The sequence below is a fragment of the Oncorhynchus mykiss genome, chromosome 17 (assembly GCF_057628025.1).
Source record: "Oncorhynchus mykiss isolate SJ-2025 chromosome 17, ASM5762802v1, whole genome shotgun sequence".
Classification (NCBI taxonomy): Eukaryota; Metazoa; Chordata; class Actinopteri; order Salmoniformes; family Salmonidae; genus Oncorhynchus; species Oncorhynchus mykiss.
The window spans coordinates 55,723,898-55,743,155 of record NC_143038.1 but is presented as its reverse complement, the minus strand read 5'-3'; the positions used below and the strand labels follow the sequence as shown (position 1 = coordinate 55,743,155).

At 49.9% G+C, this 19,258-nt stretch overlaps 1 protein-coding gene across 1 annotated transcript in view; it reads left to right on the top strand.

Moving 5' to 3' along the window:
- The window catches only part of LOC118940490 (chemokine-like protein TAFA-4), a 100,785-nt gene that overhangs the window by 54,557 nt on the left and 26,970 nt on the right, over positions 1-19,258 (top strand). The window contains exons 2-3 of the mRNA XM_036950575.2: positions 17,620-17,750; positions 17,876-17,991. Of these exons, the coding sequence (XP_036806470.1) occupies positions 17,877-17,991 (115 nt within the window). The 5' untranslated portion in view covers positions 17,620-17,750; position 17,876. The remainder of the gene's footprint in view (positions 1-17,619; positions 17,751-17,875; positions 17,992-19,258) is intronic.

The window sequence follows — 19,258 nt, the reverse complement described above, 5'->3', positions numbered from 1 at the left end:
GGAGAGAGTGACTGAGTGAGGAGAGAGAGACTGAGTGAGGAGAGAGACTGAGTGAGGAGAGAGACTGCGTGAGTGAGGAGAGAGAGACCTAGTGAGGAGAGAGAGACTAAGTGAGTAGAGAGACTGAGTGAGGAGAGAGACTGAGTGAGGAGAGAGAGACTGAGTGAGGAGAGAGAGACTGAGTGAGGAGAGAGACTGAGTGAGGAGAGAGACTGAGTGAGTGAGGAGAGAGACACTGAGTGGGGAGAGAGAACTGGGTGAGGAGAGAGAGACTGACTGATCAGAGAGACTGAGTGAGGAGAGAGACTGAGTGAGTGAGGAGAGAGAGACCTAGTGAGGAGAGAGAGACTAAGTGAGTAGAGAGACTGAGTGAGGAGAGAGACTGAGTGAGGAGAGAGAGACTGAGTGAGGAGTGAGAGACTGAGTGAGGAGTGAGACTGAGCGAGGAGAGAGACTGAGCGAAGAGAGAGAATGAGTGAGGAGAGAGAGACTGAGTGAGGAGAGAGAGACTGAGTGAGAAGTGAGACTGAGTGAGGAGAGAGAGTCTGAGTGAGGAATGAGACTGAGTGAGGAGAGAGACTGGGTGAGGAGAGAGAGAGACTGAGTGAGGAGAGAGAGACTGATTGAGGAGAGAGAGACTGAGTGAGGAGAGAGAGACTGAGTGAGGAGAGAGACTGAGTGAGGAGAGAGAGACTGAGTGAGGAGAGAGAGACTGAGTGAGGAGAGAGAGACTGGGTGAGGAGAGAGACTGAATGAGGAGAGAGAGACTGAGTGAGGAGAGAGACTGAGTAAGGAGAGAGAGACTGAGTGAGGAGAGAGACTGAGTGAGGAGAGAGCCCGAGCGGGAAGAGAGACTGAGTGAGGAGAGAGAGACAAAGTGACGAGAGAAACTGGCTGAGGAGAGAGAGACTGAGTGAGGAGAGAGACTAAGCGAGGAGAGAGAGACGGAGTGAGGAGAGAGACTGAATGAGGAGAGAGACATAGTGAGTGAGGAGAGAGACCTAGTGAGGAGAGAGAGACTATTTGAGTAGAGAGACTGAGTGAGGAGAGAGACTGAGTGAGGAGAGAGAGACTGAGTGAGGAGTGAGAGACTGATTGAGGAGAGAGACTGAGCGAGGAGAGAGACTGAGCGAAGAGAGAGAATGAGTGAGGAGAGAGAGACTGAGTAAGGAGAGAGAGACTGAGTGAGAAGAGAGACTGAGTGAGGAGAGAGACAGAGTGAATGAGGAGAGAGAGACCTAGTGAGGAGAGAGAGACTAAGTGAGTAGAGAGACTGAGTGAGGAGAGAGACTGAGTGAGGAGAGAGAGACTGAGTGGGGAGTGAGAGACTGAGTGAGGAGAGAGACTGAGCGAGGAGAGAGACTGAGCGAAGAGAGAGAATGAGTGAGGAGAGAGAGACTGAGTGAGGAGAGAGAGACTGAGTGAGAAGAGAGACTGAGTGAGGAGAGAGAGTCTGAGTGAGGAGAGAGTCTGAGTGAGGAGAGAGACTGAGTGAGGAGAGAGACTGAGTGAAGAGAGAGAGACTGAGTGAGGAGAGAGAGACGGAGTGAGGAGAGAGACTGAGTGAGGAGGGAGACTGAGTGAGGAGAGAGACTGAGTGAGGAGAGAGTCTGAGTAAGGAGAGAGAGACTGAGTGAGGAGAGAGCCCGAGCGGGGAGAGAGACTGAGTGAGGAGAGGGAGACAAAGTGACGAGAGAAACTGACTGAGGAAAGAGAGACTGAGTGAGGAGAGAGACTGAGCGAGGAGAGAGAATGAGTGAGGAGAGAGAGACTGAGTGAGGAGAGAGACTGAGTGAGGAGAGTGACTGAGTGAGGAGAGAGAGTCTGAGTGAGGAGAGAGAGACTGAGTGAGGAGAGAGAGACTGGGTGAGGAGAGAGACTGAATGAGGATAGAGAGACTGAGTGAGTAGAGAGACTGAGTAAGGAGAGAGAGACTGAGTGAGGAGAGAGACTGAGTGAGGAGAGAGCCTGAGCGGGAAGAGAGACTGAGTGAGGAGAGAGAGACAAAGTGACGAGAGAAACTGACTGAAGAGAGAGAGACTGAGTGAGGAGAGAGAGACTGAGTGAGAAGTGAGACTGAGTGTGGAGAGAGAGTCTGAGTGAGGAATGAGACTGAGTGAGGAGAGAGACTGAGTGAGGAGAGAGAGAGACTGAGTGAGGAGAGAGAGAATGAGTGAGGAGAGAGACTGAGTGAGGAGAGAGAGACTGAGTGAGGAGAGAGAGACTGAGTGAGGAGAGAGAGACTGGGTGAGGAGAGAGACTGAATGAGGAGAGAGAGACTGAGTGAGGAGAGAGACTGAGTAAGGAGAGAGAGACTGAGTGAGGAGAGAGACTGAGTGAGGAGAGAGCCCGAGCGGGAAGAGAGACTGAGTGAGGAGAGAGAGACAAAGTGGCGAGAGAAACTGGCTGAGGAGAGAGAGACTGAGTGAGGAGAGAGACTGAGCGAGGAGAGAGAGACTGAGTGAGGAGAGAGACTGAATGAGGAGAGAGACAGAGTGAGTGAGGAGAGAGACCTAGTGAGGAGAGAGAGACTATTTGAGTAGAGAGACTGAGTGAGGAGAGAGACTGAGTAAGGAGAGAGAGACTGAGTGAGAAGTGAGAGACTGAGTGAGGAGAGAGACTGAGCGAGGAGAGAGACTGAGCGAAGAGAGAGAATGAGTGAGGAGAGAGAGACTGAGTAAGGAGAGAGAGACTGAGTGAGAAGAGAGACTGAGTGAGGAGAGAGAGTCTGAGTTAGGAGAGAGTCTGAGTGAGGAGAGAGACTGAGTGAGGAGAGAGACAGTGAAGAGAGAGAGACTGAGTGAGGAGAGAGAGACGGAGTGAGGAGAGAGACTGAGTGAGGAGAGAGACTGAGTAAGGAGAGAGAGACTGAGTGAGGAGAGAGCCCGAGCGGGGAGAGAAACTGAGTGAGGAGAGGGAGACAAAGTGACGAGAGAAACTGACTGAAGAGAGAGAGACTGAGTGAGGAGAGAGACTGAGCGAGGAGAGAGAATGAGTGAGGAGAGAGAGACTGAGTGAGGAGAGAGACTGAGTGAGGAGAGAGACTGAGTGAGGAGAGAGAGTCTGAGTGAGGAGAGAGAGACTGAGTGAGGAGAGAGAGACTGGGTGAGGAGAGAGACTGAATGAGGATAGAGAGACTGAGTGAGTAGAGAGACTGAGTAAGGAGAGAGAGACTGAGTGAGGAGAGAGACTGAGTGAGGAGAGAGCCTGAGCGGGAAGAGAGACTGAGTGAGGAGAGAGAGACAAAGTGACGAGAGAAACTGACTGAGGAGAGAGAGACTGAGTGAGGAGAGAGAGACTGAGTGAGAAGTGAGACTGAGTGAGGAGAGAGAGTCTGAGTGAGGAATGAGACTGAGTGAGGAGAGAGACTGAGTGAGGAGAGAGAGAGACTGAGTGAGGAGAGAGAGACTGATTGAGGAGAGAGAGACTGAGTGAGGAGAGAGAGAATGAGTGAGGAGAGAGACTGAGTGAGGAGAGAGAGACTGAGTGAGGAGAGAGACTGAGTAAGGAGAGAGAGACTGAGTGAGGAGAGAGACTGAGTGAGGAGAGAGCCCGAGCGGGAAGAGAGACTGAGTGAGGAGAGAGAGACAAAGTGACGAGAAACTGGCTGAGGAGAGAGAGACTGAGTGAGGAGAGAGACTGAGCGAGGAGAGAGAGACTGAGTGAGGAGAGAGACTGAGTGAGGAGAGAGACAGAGTGAGTGAGGAGAGAGACCTAGTGAGGAGAGAGAGACTATTTGAGTAGAGAGACTGAGTGAGGAGAGAGACTGAGTGAGGAGAGAGAGACTGAGTGAGGAGTGAGAGACTGAGTGAGGAGAGAGAGACTGATTGAGGAGAGAGAGACTGAGTGAGGAGAGAGACTGAGTGAGGAGAGAGACTGAGTGAGTGAGGGGAGAGAGACTGAGTGAGGAGAGAGAGACTGGGTGAGGAGAGAGAGACTGAGTCAGGAGAGAGTGACTGAGTGAGGAGCGAGAGACTGAGTGAGGAGAGAGAGACTGGGTGAGGAGAGAGAGACTGAGTCAGGAGAGAGTGACTGAGTGAGGAGAGAGAGACTGAGTGAGGAGAGAGACTGAGTGAGGAGAGAGACTGAGTGAGTGAGGAGAGAGAGACTGAGTGAGGGGAGAGAGAGAGACTGGGTGAGGAGAGAGAGACTGAGTCAGGAGAGAGTGACTGAGTGAGGAGAGACAGACTGAGTGAGGAGAGAGACTGAGTGAGGAGAGAGACTGAGTGAGTGAGGAGAGAGAGACCTAGTGAGGAGAGAGAGACTAAGTGAGTAGAGAGACTGAGTGAGGAGAGAGACTGAGTGAGGAGAGAGAGACTGAGTGAGGAGTGAGAGACTGAGTGAGGAGAGAGACTGAGCGAGGAGAGAGACTGAGCGAAGAGAGAGAATGAGTGAGGAGAGAGAGACTGAGTGAGGAGAGAGAGACTGAGTGAGAAGAGAGACTGAGTGAGGAGAGAGAGTCTGAGTGAGGAGAGAGACTGAGTGAGGAGAGAGACTGAGTGAGGAGAGAGACTGAGTGAAGAGAGAGAGACTGAGTGAGGAGAGAGAGACGGAGTGAGGAGAGAGACTGAGTGAGGAGGGAGAGACTGATTGATCAGAGAGACTGAGTGAGGAGAGAGACTGAGTAAGGAGAGAGAGACTGAGTGAGGAGAGAGAATGAGTGAGGAGAGAGCCCGAGCGGGGAGAGAGACTAAGTGAGGAGAGAGAGACAAAGTGACGAGAGAAACTGACTGAGGAGAGAGAGACTGAGTGAGGAGAGAGACTGAGCGAGGAGAGAGAATGAGTGAGGAGAGAGAGACTGAGTGAGGAGAGAGACTGAGTGAGGAGAGAGACTGAGTGAGGAGAGAGAGTCTGAGTGAGGAGAGAGAGACTGATTGAGGAGAGAGACTGAGTGAGGAGAGAGACTGAGTGAAGAGAGAGAGACTGAGTGAGGAGAGAGAGACGGAGTGAGGAGAGAGAGACTGATTGAGGAGAGAGAGACTGAGTGAGGAGAGAGAGACTGAGTGAGGAGAGAGACTGAGTGGGGAGAGAGAGACTGAGTGAGGAGAGAGACTGAGTGAGGAGAGAGAGTCTGAGTGAGGAGAGAGACTGAGTGAGTGAGGAGAGAGAGACCTAGTGAGGAGAGAGAGACTAAGTGAGTAGAGAGACTGAGTGAGGAGAGAGACTGAGTGAGGAGAGAGAGACTGAGTGAGGAGTGAGAGACTGAGTGAGGAGAGAGACTGAGCGAGGAGAGAGACTGAGCGAAGAGAGAGAATGAGTGAGGAGAGAGAGACTGAGTGAGGAGAGAGAGACTGAGTGAGAAGAGAGACTGAGTGAGGAGAGAGAGTCTGAGTGAGGAGAGAGACTGAGTGAGGAGAGAGACTGAGTGAGGAGAGAGACTGAGTGAAGAGAGAGAGACTGAGTGAGGAGAGAGAGACGGAGTGAGGAGAGAGACTGAGTGAGGAGGGAGAGACTGATTGATCAGAGAGACTGAGTGAGGAGAGAGACTGAGTAAGGAGAGAGAGACTGAGTGAGGAGAGAGAATGAGTGAGGAGAGAGCCCGAGCGGGGAGAGAGACTAAGTGAGGAGAGAGAGACAAAGTGACGAGAGAAACTGACTGAGGAGAGAGAGACTGAGTGAGGAGAGAGACTGAGCGAGGAGAGAGAATGAGTGAGGAGAGAGAGACTGAGTGAGGAGAGAGACTGAGTGAGGAGAGAGACTGAGTGAGGAGAGAGAGTCTGAGTGAGGAGAGAGAGACTGATTGAGGAGAGAGACTGAGTGAGGAGAGAGACTGAGTGAAGAGAGAGAGACTGAGTGAGGAGAGAGAGACGGAGTGAGGAGAGAGAGACTGATTGAGGAGAGAGAGACTGAGTGAGGAGAGAGAGACTGAGTGAGGAGAGAGACTGAGTGGGGAGAGAGAGACTGAGTGAGGAGAGAGACTGAGTGAGGAGAGAGACTGAGTGAGTGAGGAGAGAGAGACCTAGTGAGGAGAGAGAGACTAAGTGAGTAGAGAGACTGAGTGAGGAGAGAGACTGAGTGAGGAGAGACTGAGTGAGGAGAGAGAGACTGAGTGAGGAGAGAGAGACTGATTGAGGAGAGAGAGACTGAGTGAGGAGAGAGACTGAGTGAGGAGAGAGACTGAGTGAGTGAGGGGAGAGAGACTGAGTGAGGAGAGAGAGACTGAGTGAGGAGAGAGAGTCTGAGTGAGGAGAGAGACTGAGTGAGGAGAGAGACTGAGTGAGGAGAGAGACTGAGTGAAGAGAGAGAGACTGAGTGAGGAGAGAGAGACGGAGTGAGGAGAGAGACTGAGTGAGGAGGGAGAGACTGATTGATCAGAGAGACTGAGTGAGGAGAGAGACTGAGTAAGGAGAGAGAGACTGAGTGAGGAGAGAGAATGAGTGAGGAGAGAGCCCGAGCGGGGAGAGAGACTAAGTGAGGAGAGAGAGACAAAGTGACGAGAGAAACTGACTGAGGAGAGAGAGACTGAGTGAGGAGAGAGACTGAGCGAGGAGAGAGAATGAGTGAGGAGAGAGAGACTGAGTGAGGAGAGAGACTGAGTGAGGAGAGAGACTGAGTGAGGAGAGAGAGTCTGAGTGAGGAGAGAGAGACTGATTGAGGAGAGAGACTGAGTGAGGAGAGAGACTGAGTGAAGAGAGAGAGACTGAGTGAGGAGAGAGAGACGGAGTGAGGAGAGAGAGACTGATTGAGGAGAGAGAGACTGAGTGAGGAGAGAGAGACTGAGTGAGGAGAGAGACTGAGTGGGGAGAGAGAGACTGAGTGAGGAGAGAGACTGAGTGAGGAGAGAGACTGAGTGAGTGAGGAGAGAGAGACCTAGTGAGGAGAGAGAGACTAAGTGAGTAGAGAGACTGAGTGAGGAGAGAGACTGAGTGAGGAGAGACTGAGTGAGGAGAGAGAGACTGAGTGAGGAGAGAGAGACTGATTGAGGAGAGAGAGACTGAGTGAGGAGAGAGACTGAGTGAGGAGAGAGACTGAGTGAGTGAGGGGAGAGAGACTGAGTGAGGAGAGAGAGACTGGGTGAGGAGAGAGAGACTGAGTCAGGAGAGAGTGACTGAGTGAGGAGCGAGAGACTGAGTGAGGAGAGAGACTGAGTGAGGAGAGAGACTGAGTGAGTGAGGAGAGAGAGACCTAGTGAGGAGAGAGAGACTAAGTGAGTAGAGAGACTGAGTGAGGAGAGAGACTGAGTGAGGAGAGAGAGACTGAGTGAGGAGAGAGAGACTGAGTGAGGAGAGAGACTGAGCGAGGAGAGAGACTGAGTGAGTGAGGAGAGAGAGACTGAGTGAGGAGAGAGAGACTGGGTGAGGAGAGAGAGACTGAGTCAGGAGAGAGTGACTGAGTGAGGAGAGAGAGACTGAGTGAGGAGAGAGACTGAGTGAGGAGAGAGACTGAGTGAGTGAGGAGAGAGAGACTGAGTGAGGAGAGAGAGACTGGGTGAGGCGAGAGAGACTGAGTCAGGAGAGAGTGACTGAGTGAGGAGAGAGAGACTGATTGAGGAGAGAGACTGAGTGAGGAGAGAGACTGAGTGAGTGAGGAGAGAGATACCTAGTGAGGAGAGAGAGAGACTAAGTGAGTATAGAGACTGAGTGAGGAGAGAGACTGAGTGAGGAGAGAGAGACTGAGTGAGGAGTGAGAGACTGAGTGAGGAGTGAGACTGAGCGAGGAGAGAGACTGAGTGAGGAGAGAGACTGAGTGAGTGAGGAGAGAGAGACTGAGTGAGGAGAGAGAGAGAGACTGGGTGAGGAGAGAGAGACTGAGTCAGGAGAGAGTGACTGAGTGAGGAGAGACAGACTGAGTGAGGAGAGAGACTGAGTGAGGAGAGAGACTGAGTGAGTGAGGAGAGAGAGACTGAGTGAGGAGAGAGAGACTGGGTGAGGAGAGAGAGACTGAGTCAGGAGAGAGTGACTGAGTGAGGAGAGAGAGACTGATTGAGGAGAGAGACTGAGTGAGGAGAGAGACTGAGTGAGTGAGGAGAGAGATACCTAGTGAGGAGAGAGAGAGACTAAGTGAGTATAGAGACTGAGTGAGGAGAGAGACTGAGTGAGGAGAGAGAGACTGAGTCAGGAGAGAGTGACTGAGTGAGGAGAGAGAGACTGAGTGAGGAGAGAGACTGAGTGAGGAGAGAGACTGAGTGAGTGAGGAGAGAGAGACTGAGTGAGGAGAGAGAGAGAGACTGGGTGAGGAGAGAGAGACTGAGTCAGGAGAGAGTGACTGAGTGAGGAGAGACAGACTGAGTGAGGAGAGAGACTGAGTGAGGAGAGAGACTGAGTGAGTGAGGAGAGAGAGACCTAGTGAGGAGAGAGAGACTAAGTGAGTAGAGAGACTGAGTGAGGAGAGAGACTGAGTGAGGAGAGAGAGACTGAGTGAGGAGTGAGAGACTGAGTGAGGAGAGAGACTGAGCGAGGAGAGAGACTGAGCGAAGAGAGAGAATGAGTGAGGATAGAGAGACTGAGTGAGGAGAGAGAGACTGAGTGAGAAGAGAGACTGAGTGAGGAGAGAGAGTCTGAGTGAGGAGAGAGACTGAGTGAGGAGAGAGACTGAGTGAGGAGAGAGACTGAGTGAAGAGAGAGAGACTGAGTGAGGAGAGAGAGACGGAGTGAGGAGAGAGACTGAGTGAGGAGGGAGAGACTGATTGATCAGAGAGACTGAGTGAGGAGAGAGACTGAGTAAGGAGAGAGAGACTGAGTGAGGAGAGAGAATGAGTGAGGAGAGAGCCCGAGCGGGGAGAGAGACTAAGTGAGGAGAGAGAGACAAAGTGACGAGAGAAACTGACTGAGGAGAGAGACTGAGTGAGGAGAGAGAGTCTGAGTGAGGAGAGAGAGACTGATTGAGGAGAGAGACTGAGTGAGGAGAGAGACTGAGTGAAGAGAGAGAGACTGAGTGAGGAGAGAGAGACGGAGTGAGGAGAGAGAGACTGATTGAGGAGAGAGAGACTGAGTGAGGAGAGAGAGACTGAGTGAGGAGAGAGACTGAGTGGGGAGAGAGAGACTGAGTGAGGAGAGAGACTGAGTGAGGAGAGAGACTGAGTGAGTGAGGAGAGAGAGACCTAGTGAGGAGAGAGAGACTAAGTGAGTAGAGAGACTGAGTGAGGAGAGAGACTGAGTGAGGAGAGACTGAGTGAGGAGAGAGAGACTGAGTGAGGAGAGAGAGACTGATTGAGGAGAGAGAGACTGAGTGAGGAGAGAGACTGAGTGAGGAGAGAGACTGAGTGAGTGAGGGGAGAGAGACTGAGTGAGGAGAGAGAGACTGGGTGAGGAGAGAGAGACTGAGTCAGGAGAGAGTGACTGAGTGAGGAGCGAGAGACTGAGTGAGGAGAGAGACTGAGTGAGGAGAGAGACTGAGTGAGTGAGGAGAGAGAGACCTAGTGAGGAGAGAGAGACTAAGTGAGTAGAGAGACTGAGTGAGGAGAGAGACTGAGTGAGGAGAGAGAGACTGAGTGAGGAGAGAGAGACTGAGTGAGGAGAGAGACTGAGCGAGGAGAGAGACTGAGTGAGTGAGGAGAGAGAGACTGAGTGAGGAGAGAGAGACTGGGTGAGGAGAGAGAGACTGAGTCAGGAGAGAGTGACTGAGTGAGGAGAGAGAGACTGAGTGAGGAGAGAGACTGAGTGAGGAGAGAGACTGAGTGAGTGAGGAGAGAGAGACTGAGTGAGGAGAGAGAGACTGGGTGAGGAGAGAGAGACTGAGTCAGGAGAGAGTGACTGAGTGAGGAGAGAGAGACTGATTGAGGAGAGAGACTGAGTGAGGAGAGAGACTGAGTGAGTGAGGAGAGAGATACCTAGTGAGGAGAGAGAGAGACTAAGTGAGTATAGAGACTGAGTGAGGAGAGAGACTGAGTGAGGAGAGAGAGACTGAGTGAGGAGTGAGAGACTGAGTGAGGAGTGAGACTGAGCGAGGAGAGAGACTGAGCGAAGAGAGAGAATGAGTGAGGAGAGAGAGACTGAGTGAGGAGAGAGAGACTGAGTGAGAAGAGAGACTGAGTGAGGAGAGAGAGACTGGGTGAGGAGAGAGAGACTGAGTGAGGAGAGAGTGACTGAGTGAGGAGAGAGAGACTGAGTGAGGAGAGAGACTGAGTGATGAGAGAGACTGAGTGAGTGAGGAGAGAGAGACTGAGTGAGGAGAGAGAGACTGGGTGAGGAGAGAGAGACTGAGTCAGGAGAGAGTGACTTAGTGAGGAGAGAGAGACTGAGTGAGGAGAGAGACTGAGTGAGGAGAGAGACTGAGTGAGTGAGGAGAGAGAGACCTAGTGAGGAGAGAGAGACTAAGTGTGTAGAGAGACTGAGTGAGGAGAGAGACCGAGTGAGGAGAGAGAGACTGAGTGAGGAGTGAGAGACTGAGTGAGGAGAGAGACTGAGCGAGGAGAGAGACTGAGCGAAGAGAGAGAATGCGTGAGGAGAGAGAGACTGAGTGAGGAGAGAGAGACTGAGTGAGGAGAGAGACTGAGTGAGGAGAGAGAGTCTGAGTGAGGAGAGAGACTGAGTGAGGAGAGAGACTGAGTGAGGAGAGAGACTGAGTGAAGAGAGAGAGACTGAGTGAGGAGAGAGAGACGGAGTGAGGAGAGAGACTGAGTGAGGAGGGAGAGACTGATTGATCAGAGAGACTGAGTGAGGAGAGAGACTGAGTAAGGAGAGAGAGACTGAGTGAGGAGAGAGACTGAGTGAGGAGAGAGAGACTGAGTGAGGAGAGAGAGACTGAGTGAGGAGAGAGACTGAGTGAGGAGAGAGACTGAGTGAGTGAGGAGAGAGAGACTGAGTGAGGAGAGAGAGACTGGGTGAGGAGAGAGAGACTGAGTCAGGAGAGAGTGACTGAGTGAGGAGAGAGAGACTGAGTGAGGAGAGAGACTGAGTGAGGAGAGAGACTGAGTGAGTGAGGAGAGAGAGACCTAGTGAGGAGAGACAGACTGAGTGAGGAGAGAGACTGGGTGAGGAGAGAGACTGAGTGAGGAGAGAGAGACTGAGTGAGGAGAAAGACTGAGTGAGGAGAGAGACTGAGTGAGGAGAGAGACTGAGTGAGTGAGGAGAGAGAGACCTAGTGAGGAGAGACAGACTGAGTGAGGAGAGAGACTGGGTGAGGAGAGAGACTGAGTGAGGAGAGAGAGACTGAGTGAGGAGAGAGACTGAGTGAGGAGAGAGACTGAGTGAGGAGAGAGACAGAGTGAGGAGAGAGAGACTTGAGTAAGGAGAGAGACTGAGTGATGAGAGAGACTGAGTGAGGAGTGAGAGACTGAGTGAGGAGAGAGACTGAGTGAGGACAGAGACTGAGTGAGGAGAGACTGAGTGAAGAGAGAGAGACTGAGTGAGGAGAGATAGACGGAGTGAGGAGAGAGACTGAGTGAGTAGAGAGACTGAGTGAGGAGAGAGACAGAGTGAGGAGAGAGAGACTGAGTAAGGAGAGAGACTGAGTGAGGAGAGAGAGACTGAGTGAGGAGAGAGAGACTGATTGAGGAGAGAGAGACTGAGTGAGGATAGAGAGACTGAGTGAGGAGAGAGACTGAGTCAGGAGAGAGAGACTGAGTGAGGAGAGAGAGACTGGGTGAGGAGAGAGACTGAGTGAGGAAAGAGAGACTGAGTGAGGAGAGAGAAACTGAGTGAGGAGAGAGACTGAGTGAGGAGAGAGACTGAGTGAGGAGAGAGACTGAGTGAAGAGAGAGAGACTGAGTGAGGAGAGAGAGACAGAGTGAGGAGAGAGAGACTGAGTGAGGAGAGAGACTGGGTGAGGAGAGAGACTGAGTGAGGAGAGAGAGACTGAGTGAGGAGAGAGACTGAGTGAGGAGAGAGACTGAGTGAGGAGAGAGAGAGTGAGGAGAGAGAGACTGAGTAAGGAGAGAGACTGAGTGAGGAGAGAGACTGAGTGAGGAGTGAGAGACTGAGTGAGGAGAGAGACTGAGTGAGGAGAGAGACTGAACGAGGAGAGAGACTGAGTGAGGAGAGAGAGACTGAGTGAGGAGAGAGAGACTGAGTGAGGAGAGAGACTGAGTGAGGAGTGAGAGACTAATTGAATGTCTGGGTGAGGAAAGAGAGACTGAGTGAGGAGTGAGAGCCTGAGAGAGGAGTGAGAGCCTGAGTGAGGAGTGAGAGACTTAGTGAGGAGAGAGAGACTGAGTGAGGAGAGAGACTGAGTGAGGAGTGGATGTCTGGGTGAGGAGAGAGAGTTTATGTGAGACAGAGAAAGAGCGAGGTCATGGTTCATAAATACCTGTTGTCCAGAGTGGTGGCTGGGCTGGACATTTTCTGCAATCCGGAGGAAAAGGAAGAGAACAGCGTGTTGTAATGGGCTCTCAGCCAGATAAATGCACAGGACATGGAATCTCGCTGCTGTGCCCCACCATAATTGTAATATTGTGCACATCTGTGGAAATGTGAAACGCTTTTAAGAAGTCTATATCGGGCTTTCTCTGTGCTCTTCATGTTCCTTATTACTCAGGCCATGGGGACAGACACCAGTTGTTTTACACAGATATGGTTTTGTCTGTTTAGTGTCCAGTATCCTAAAGCCAGCACTGATATGTTTCTGGACAATTCAGTCTCAGAGCATTTATTGAACAATACAGAGACTATGGACTGATGTGTTTATTAACCTTTATAGGACTGTGAATGTTGTTGATGGATATTCTCTTTTACAACAACAACAACAACAACTACCATGTATCTGCCAATGGACAGGTGACATTTGACGCTTCATGTTCAGAGAAACAACAACCTTTCCACTTGCCCCGGCTGCTTCTATACAAGCGTTTCAGGATATATCTGGGAGGAGACGTTGTCCATGTACAGTGTTCATGTTTAGTTGAATCCTTTGCCCACTGGGAAAACACTGGTTGAATCAACGTTGTTTCCACGTAATTTCAATGAAATGATGTTGAGCCAACATGGAATAGACGTTGAAGTGACGTCTGTGCCCGGTGGATGGTAGTAGTCTTCTCTCTCCATCTAGAGGGAGTAGTGCCACTGCCAAGCCAAACAGCCCCCAGGATAGGTTTTACACTGAGTGTACAAAACATTACGGGGTAATGCAGTATTTGTCATTCAAGTGATGTAATATCTTGTTCTAGGTGCAGTATTTGTCATTCAAGTGTGTTCCTTGGGTGTGATGTGCCTGTGTGCATGTGTGTGCCTTGTGTCGTTTTCGTGTGTGTGTTCAGGGAGTGCTGACAGGTGATCGGCTTTGGATACAGGGCAAACAGATATATTTCTAACAGAGGTGGGATTTCACTGCATGTCAATGAGGCCCCTGTGTCACGCCTGTGAGATTACTGCATAAGCCAACGCAAATCAACACAATCCCACCTTCAGCCCAAGAGGAGAGAGAGAGAGAGACAGCGAGAGAGATGTGAAAAGAAAGATGTGAAAAGAAAGATGGAGACACAGAGAAGGTGAACAGAGAGAAAGAGAAACAGACAGAGAAAGAGGGAGAGAGAGAGTGATAAAGAGAGAGACACAGGCCGAGAAAGAGGGAGAGAGAGAGGGATAAACAGAGAGAAAGAGAAACAGACAGAGAAAGACAGAGAAACAGGGAGAGAGAGAGTGATAAAGAGAGAGAAACAGACAGAGAAAGAGGGAGAGAGAGTGATAAAGTGAGAGAAAGAGAAACAGAAAGAGGGAGAGAGAGAGGGATAAAGTGAGAGAAGGAGAAACAGACAGAGAAAGCAGGAGAGAGAGAGGGATAAAGTGAGAGAAGGAGAAACAGACAGAGAAAGAGGGAGAGAAAGAGGGATAAAGTGAGAGAAAGAGAAACAGACAGAGAAAGACAGAGGGAGAGGGAGAGAAAGAGGGATAAACAGAGAGAAAGAGAAACAGACAGAGAAAGAGGGAGAGAAAGAGGGATAAAGTGAGAGAAAGAGAAACAGACAGAGAAAGACAGAGACAGAGGGATAAACAGAGAGAAAGAGAAACAGACAGACAGAGGGAGAGAAAGAGGGATAAACAGAGAAAGAGAAACAGACAGAGAAAGACAAAGAAAGAGGGAGAGAAAGAGGGATAAACAGAGAGAAAGAGAAACAGACAGAGAAAGACAGAGAGAGAGAGTGATAAAGAGAGCTGATCCCTCTTCCGATAATCGTGAACTCTGCTGTGTGTATGAATGTGTGTGTGTTCCTGTGTGTTCCTGTGTGTTTGTGTTCCTCTTTTGCGTTAGGACTGTTCACTAATGTACTGCCAAACCTAACATTCCTCAACAGCTGACGCATGCAGCAGCTTAGACCCACACACACCTCTGCTATTGCTGCCGCATCTGCCCCAGTGTGTATGTTTGTGTGTGTATCTGTCTTAGTTTGTGTGTGTGTGTGTGTGTGCGTGCGTGCGTGCGTGCGTGCGTGCCTGCGTGTGTTTGTGTGTGTGCGTATGTACGTCTGTGTTTGTGCTGATGGATGCATTTTAGATGTGAATTCTCACACGTTTGTGTTTGTACAGTTCAAACTGTTTGTGTGTGTATGTCTATGTGTTTGTTGAGAGGGTGAACATTGAGTGTTATAAGAGACAGCAGGGTGATGTCAGTGTGTCTGACAGTACTCATTGTCCCCGTAGTCCTGAGGAGAATGAGGGGCATCTGGAGAAAGGGACAATGCAGAGCACATACACACACAGCATTGTGCTCATTTAATGAACGTGTCAGAGAAGTAAGCTGATAAAAATGCACACCGTGGTCCTGCCTTTAGAAAGAGAATAGGAAATGTGCTACTGTGCTGTGGTGCAGCATGCGTAATCACCTCTCACAAACTACATACACACCTAGCACACACTCACGTATCTCTAACACATTCACACACTTACACACACAAACACTGTCCTGTACATGGAGATACACACATAATTCTCATGTACATGCATACAAGGACACACAGATACAAGGACACACACATACAAGGACACACAGATACAAGGACACACAGATACAAGGACACACAGATACAAGGACACACAGATACAAGGACACACACATACAAGGACACACAGATACAAGGACACACACATACAAGGACACACAGATACAAGGACACACACGTACAAGGACACACAGATACAAGGACACACAGATACAAGGACACACAGATACAAGGACACACAGATACAAGGACTCACACATATGAGGACACACAAATAAAAAGACACGTGTATACGAGGAAACACATAAGAGGACATGCATATACGAGGACACATATAAGAGGACATACGTATACGAGGACACACATAAGAGGACATGCGTATATGAGGACACACATAAGAGGACATGCGTATATGAGGACACGCGTATACGAGGACACACATAAGAGGACATGCGTATACGAGGACACACATAAGAGGACATGCGTATACGAGGACACATAAGAGGACATGCGTATACGAGGACACACATAAGAGGACATGCGTATACGATGACACGCGTATACGAGGACACATATAAGAGGACATACGTATACGAGGACACGCATAAGAGGACATGCGTATACGAGGACACACATAAGAGGACATGCGTATACGAGGACACGCGTATACGAGGACACACATAAGAGGACATGCGTATACGAGGACACATATAAGAGGACATACGTATACGAGGACACGCGTATACAAGGACACATAAGAGGACACGCGTATACGAGGACACGCATATACAAGGACACGCATAAGAGGACACGTGTATATGAGGACACGCGTATACGAGGACACGCGTATACGAGGACACGCGTATACGAGGACATGCGTATACAAGGACACGCGTATATGAGGACACACGTATATGAGGACACGCGTATACAAGGACACGCATAAGAGGACACTCGCATACAAGGACACTCGCATACGAGGACACGCTTATATGAGGACACGTACGTACAAGGACACTCGTATACGAGGAGACACGTATACGAGGACAGACATATACAAGGACACGCACGTACAAGGACACTCGTATACGAGGACAGACATATACAAGGACACGCACGTACAAGGACACTCGTATCTGAGGACACGCACATAGAAGAAGAAAAAATACCCATGTTTATACTAAAAATATATATATTTTGGTTTACTTTCCACAACATGTATTCCCTATACATAGGATGCTTACATAAACTCTGTATAGCACATACTGTCCCTGACTCCAACACAGTCAGACTCAGAGCCACAGCTGTACAATAATCCTGTCATTCCCGGGTGACTGATCTCTCCACCTCTCATTTGCTCTCTCACCTCCCCTCCCCCCATGTTTAACCTCACTCTTTCCCTGTCCTTCATCCGTGTACTCTTATTCTCTCCTCCACCCTCCCCCTCTCTCTTCTCCTGGCTTTCTTTCTACCTGTATCTTTACTCCTACCCTCTCATCTGTTTTTTTTCTCATCCCTACTTACCTAAAATCTGTCCTCTCTCTGTCTCTCTCTCTCTCTCCCTCCTTTTCTTTCTCTTTCTCTTTCTCTCTCTCTCTCTCTCTCTCTCTCTCTCTCCCTCTCCCCCCACCTCTATCCAGATTTTCTCCCACTTTTCTGTCCCTCCCCCCTGTCTCACACTCTGCCACATCTTCTCTCTCTTTGGTGACCTGTGTTATCAGTGGTTTGTCTCTGGTCTTATCTCTAACTACTTGCACTAGCAGAAGAGTGTTTTATTGTCTGGTTTTATTCTACCTAGAAGGTCTCAAATTACACCACCAGGGGGCAGAAGCATCACACTCAACGACTCACAGGAGAGGAGGTCATTTCAGGGACTGAATACTTCGCTACCTAACATGTACAATATTCCCAGGTGAATAAAACCATACTAATGAATTGAAATAATCCAGTAAAACATGAGAGAAAAGTTGATAGTTAATCTGTTGTAAGGGTACACTGGGCCTGCTGGCTCTGTAAGAGGTCCGTATCACAGATATTGACACACTCGTTCACTGGGTTGCCGAAACACTGGGGTGTGTGTGTATATGTGTGTGTGTTTACAGATACAGACATGTCGGAGTCTCCTGCAGTCTCCAGTGCCATCTGAATGTACCCAGTAAACAGTGTTTGTGTGCGTACGTGTGTGTGTGTTTTGGCTTGTTTGAACTGAATGTTTGTGTATGAGATTATCTGTGCTTTAGTGTGTTTCTCATGTATGATACTCTCTCTCTCTGTGTGTGTGTGTGTGTGTGTGTGTGTGTGTGTGTGTGTGTGTGTGTGTGTGTGTGCATGTTTGGTGTGTTTCTCTCTGTGTGTGCGCGCGTGTGTGTGTTTTGGCTTGTTTGAACTAAATGTTTGTGTATGGGATTATCTGTGCTTTAGTGTGTTTCTTATGTATGATACTCTCTCTCTGTGTGTGTGTGTGTGTGTGTGTTCATGTTTGGTGTGTTTCTCTCTGTGTAAGTGTGTGTGTGTGTGTGTTGCGTTTGAGTTCTCTGCCTGCCTCTCTGCTGGACTCCTCTCTCTGAAGCTGTGTGTGATGTAGAGGGGATCACGTAGAGCCTGGGGGTAGGTGAGCCCACTGTAAACAATGAATCTGTGACAGAACCCTGGCCCTCACATCTCCTCTCCATCACCACGGGGCCGCCCATACAGCCCGCTACAGCAGGAAGGGACAGGGCCCGGAGCATGGGACGGGGGCTGGTGCTGGGACACACATAGGAGCCACTAGGGGACTCTCTCTCTGACTGCCCCATCTGTACTCCCAGGGGCCGGTGCTGTATGAGAGGAGAAAGAGGAAGAGGTGGAGAACGTGTTTGCCATGACAGTGACCCTTATCCCATAGAGCATCCTACTCAGAGCAAGACTGACCAGAAAGGAGGACAGCGAGGACAGGAAGGTAAGACTGGTTCTATTTCATTGTCCTCATCTTTTTGAAGTCCCCACTCCTCTCTTTCCTTTAAAACAGAGGAAAACTGATTTAAATTTGACCCCCCCCCCCCCCCCCCCCCCCTTCTATCTCAGGATGAAGTTGTGGGGGAGCTCAGTGTGGCCTTTGCAAGTGGCCCTCCTTTTCGCCGTGGGGATGTTCTGCGGTTGCCCGGTGTCCGCTGGCAGTCGTAACCATCGGGGACAGACAGGTACAGTAGGACCTGATCTCCACCCAAACCCCACATGAGGTTCATTTGTTTTTCATTGAGGCCACATGTGTGCCTGGAGTCTGTCATTAAGCATACCTCCTCATTGACAATTCATTTGTCCCCATGACAGCACAATAGGATCTAGAAGGACCTGTTTCAGGGGCATGAAGGCAAGCACCACGTCATTGGATAACATCGCCCGCAGCATATAGCATTTTCAGTCATCTGCCAACTGTCACAAAATGTGTGAGATCCATTCGGGGTAGATAGACTGGTTAGTAGGCTGTTATTTCTACACCATTTCCCTGTGCTTGACTCATAGACGGTTTAGTGCTACTGTAGGACTAAGAGCTGCTTCTCTCAGTAGGAGAGTGTGAGAACTGTCTCAGTAATAAGCATAATAATATAGATAACTTCTCCTCCCACAACTGACCCACCCTCCCTGTTTCCAATATCACTCCCCTCAGAGGAAGACCCTGTCCAGGGCTAAAACACGTTTGCCACCCAACACTAATTGACACCCACAAGCTAATGCGTTGTGATTTGCATAATTCATTACCATGGTTCCCCTCGTGGCCAAAAAAGTGACGAACACAAGCCCATAAATATTTCAGGAAGCCAAAGGGACAGTAGTGCTGAGTCAAACCTCTCCAGGCATGCCCTCCACCTCCACTTCCCCCAGAGTCTCTGTTTCTCATTTAATTATGACTATTTCCTTAATTATCCTTCACCATTTTTTCTCCCTTCCTCAAGTTTTTGCCTGGGGTGCAAGGTGACCTTTAGCTGGCACAGAAATGCCACCAGCATCCAGTGTTGGTGACTGATGGTATTGGTTTCTTTATGACAGAGGGAGCGGAGGCAGGCGCTGGTGAGGTGGTGTTTTTGGCGGTGGGGTGTGCACAGCACTAATTGCAGTCCCAGTCTTTTGTGAAGGTCAGCTGGGGTCTCCTCTGCCCTCTGATTTCACACGCTGCTTTCCTTCCCCGACAACAGCAGCCAGACAACTCAGTTCCTACACTGCTGCGATTCATTAGAGCTTTTCTATTAATTGGGAGAAGTTTAGGACTTGTTTGCTGGAATGCTGTGTGTTATACAGAAAGGACTTATAAAATAGAAAATAATTGATCTGGTGTTACGATCCACACATTGGTTTTCCTCGGTTTTTCGGTTAGTGTTACTGTTCTGTTATTTATCGTTTTGCTGAGCCGTTTGCTCTGGTTCAAAGTCCTGCTGTATCACTGGTGGCCACATGGTGGCTCTGGAGGTT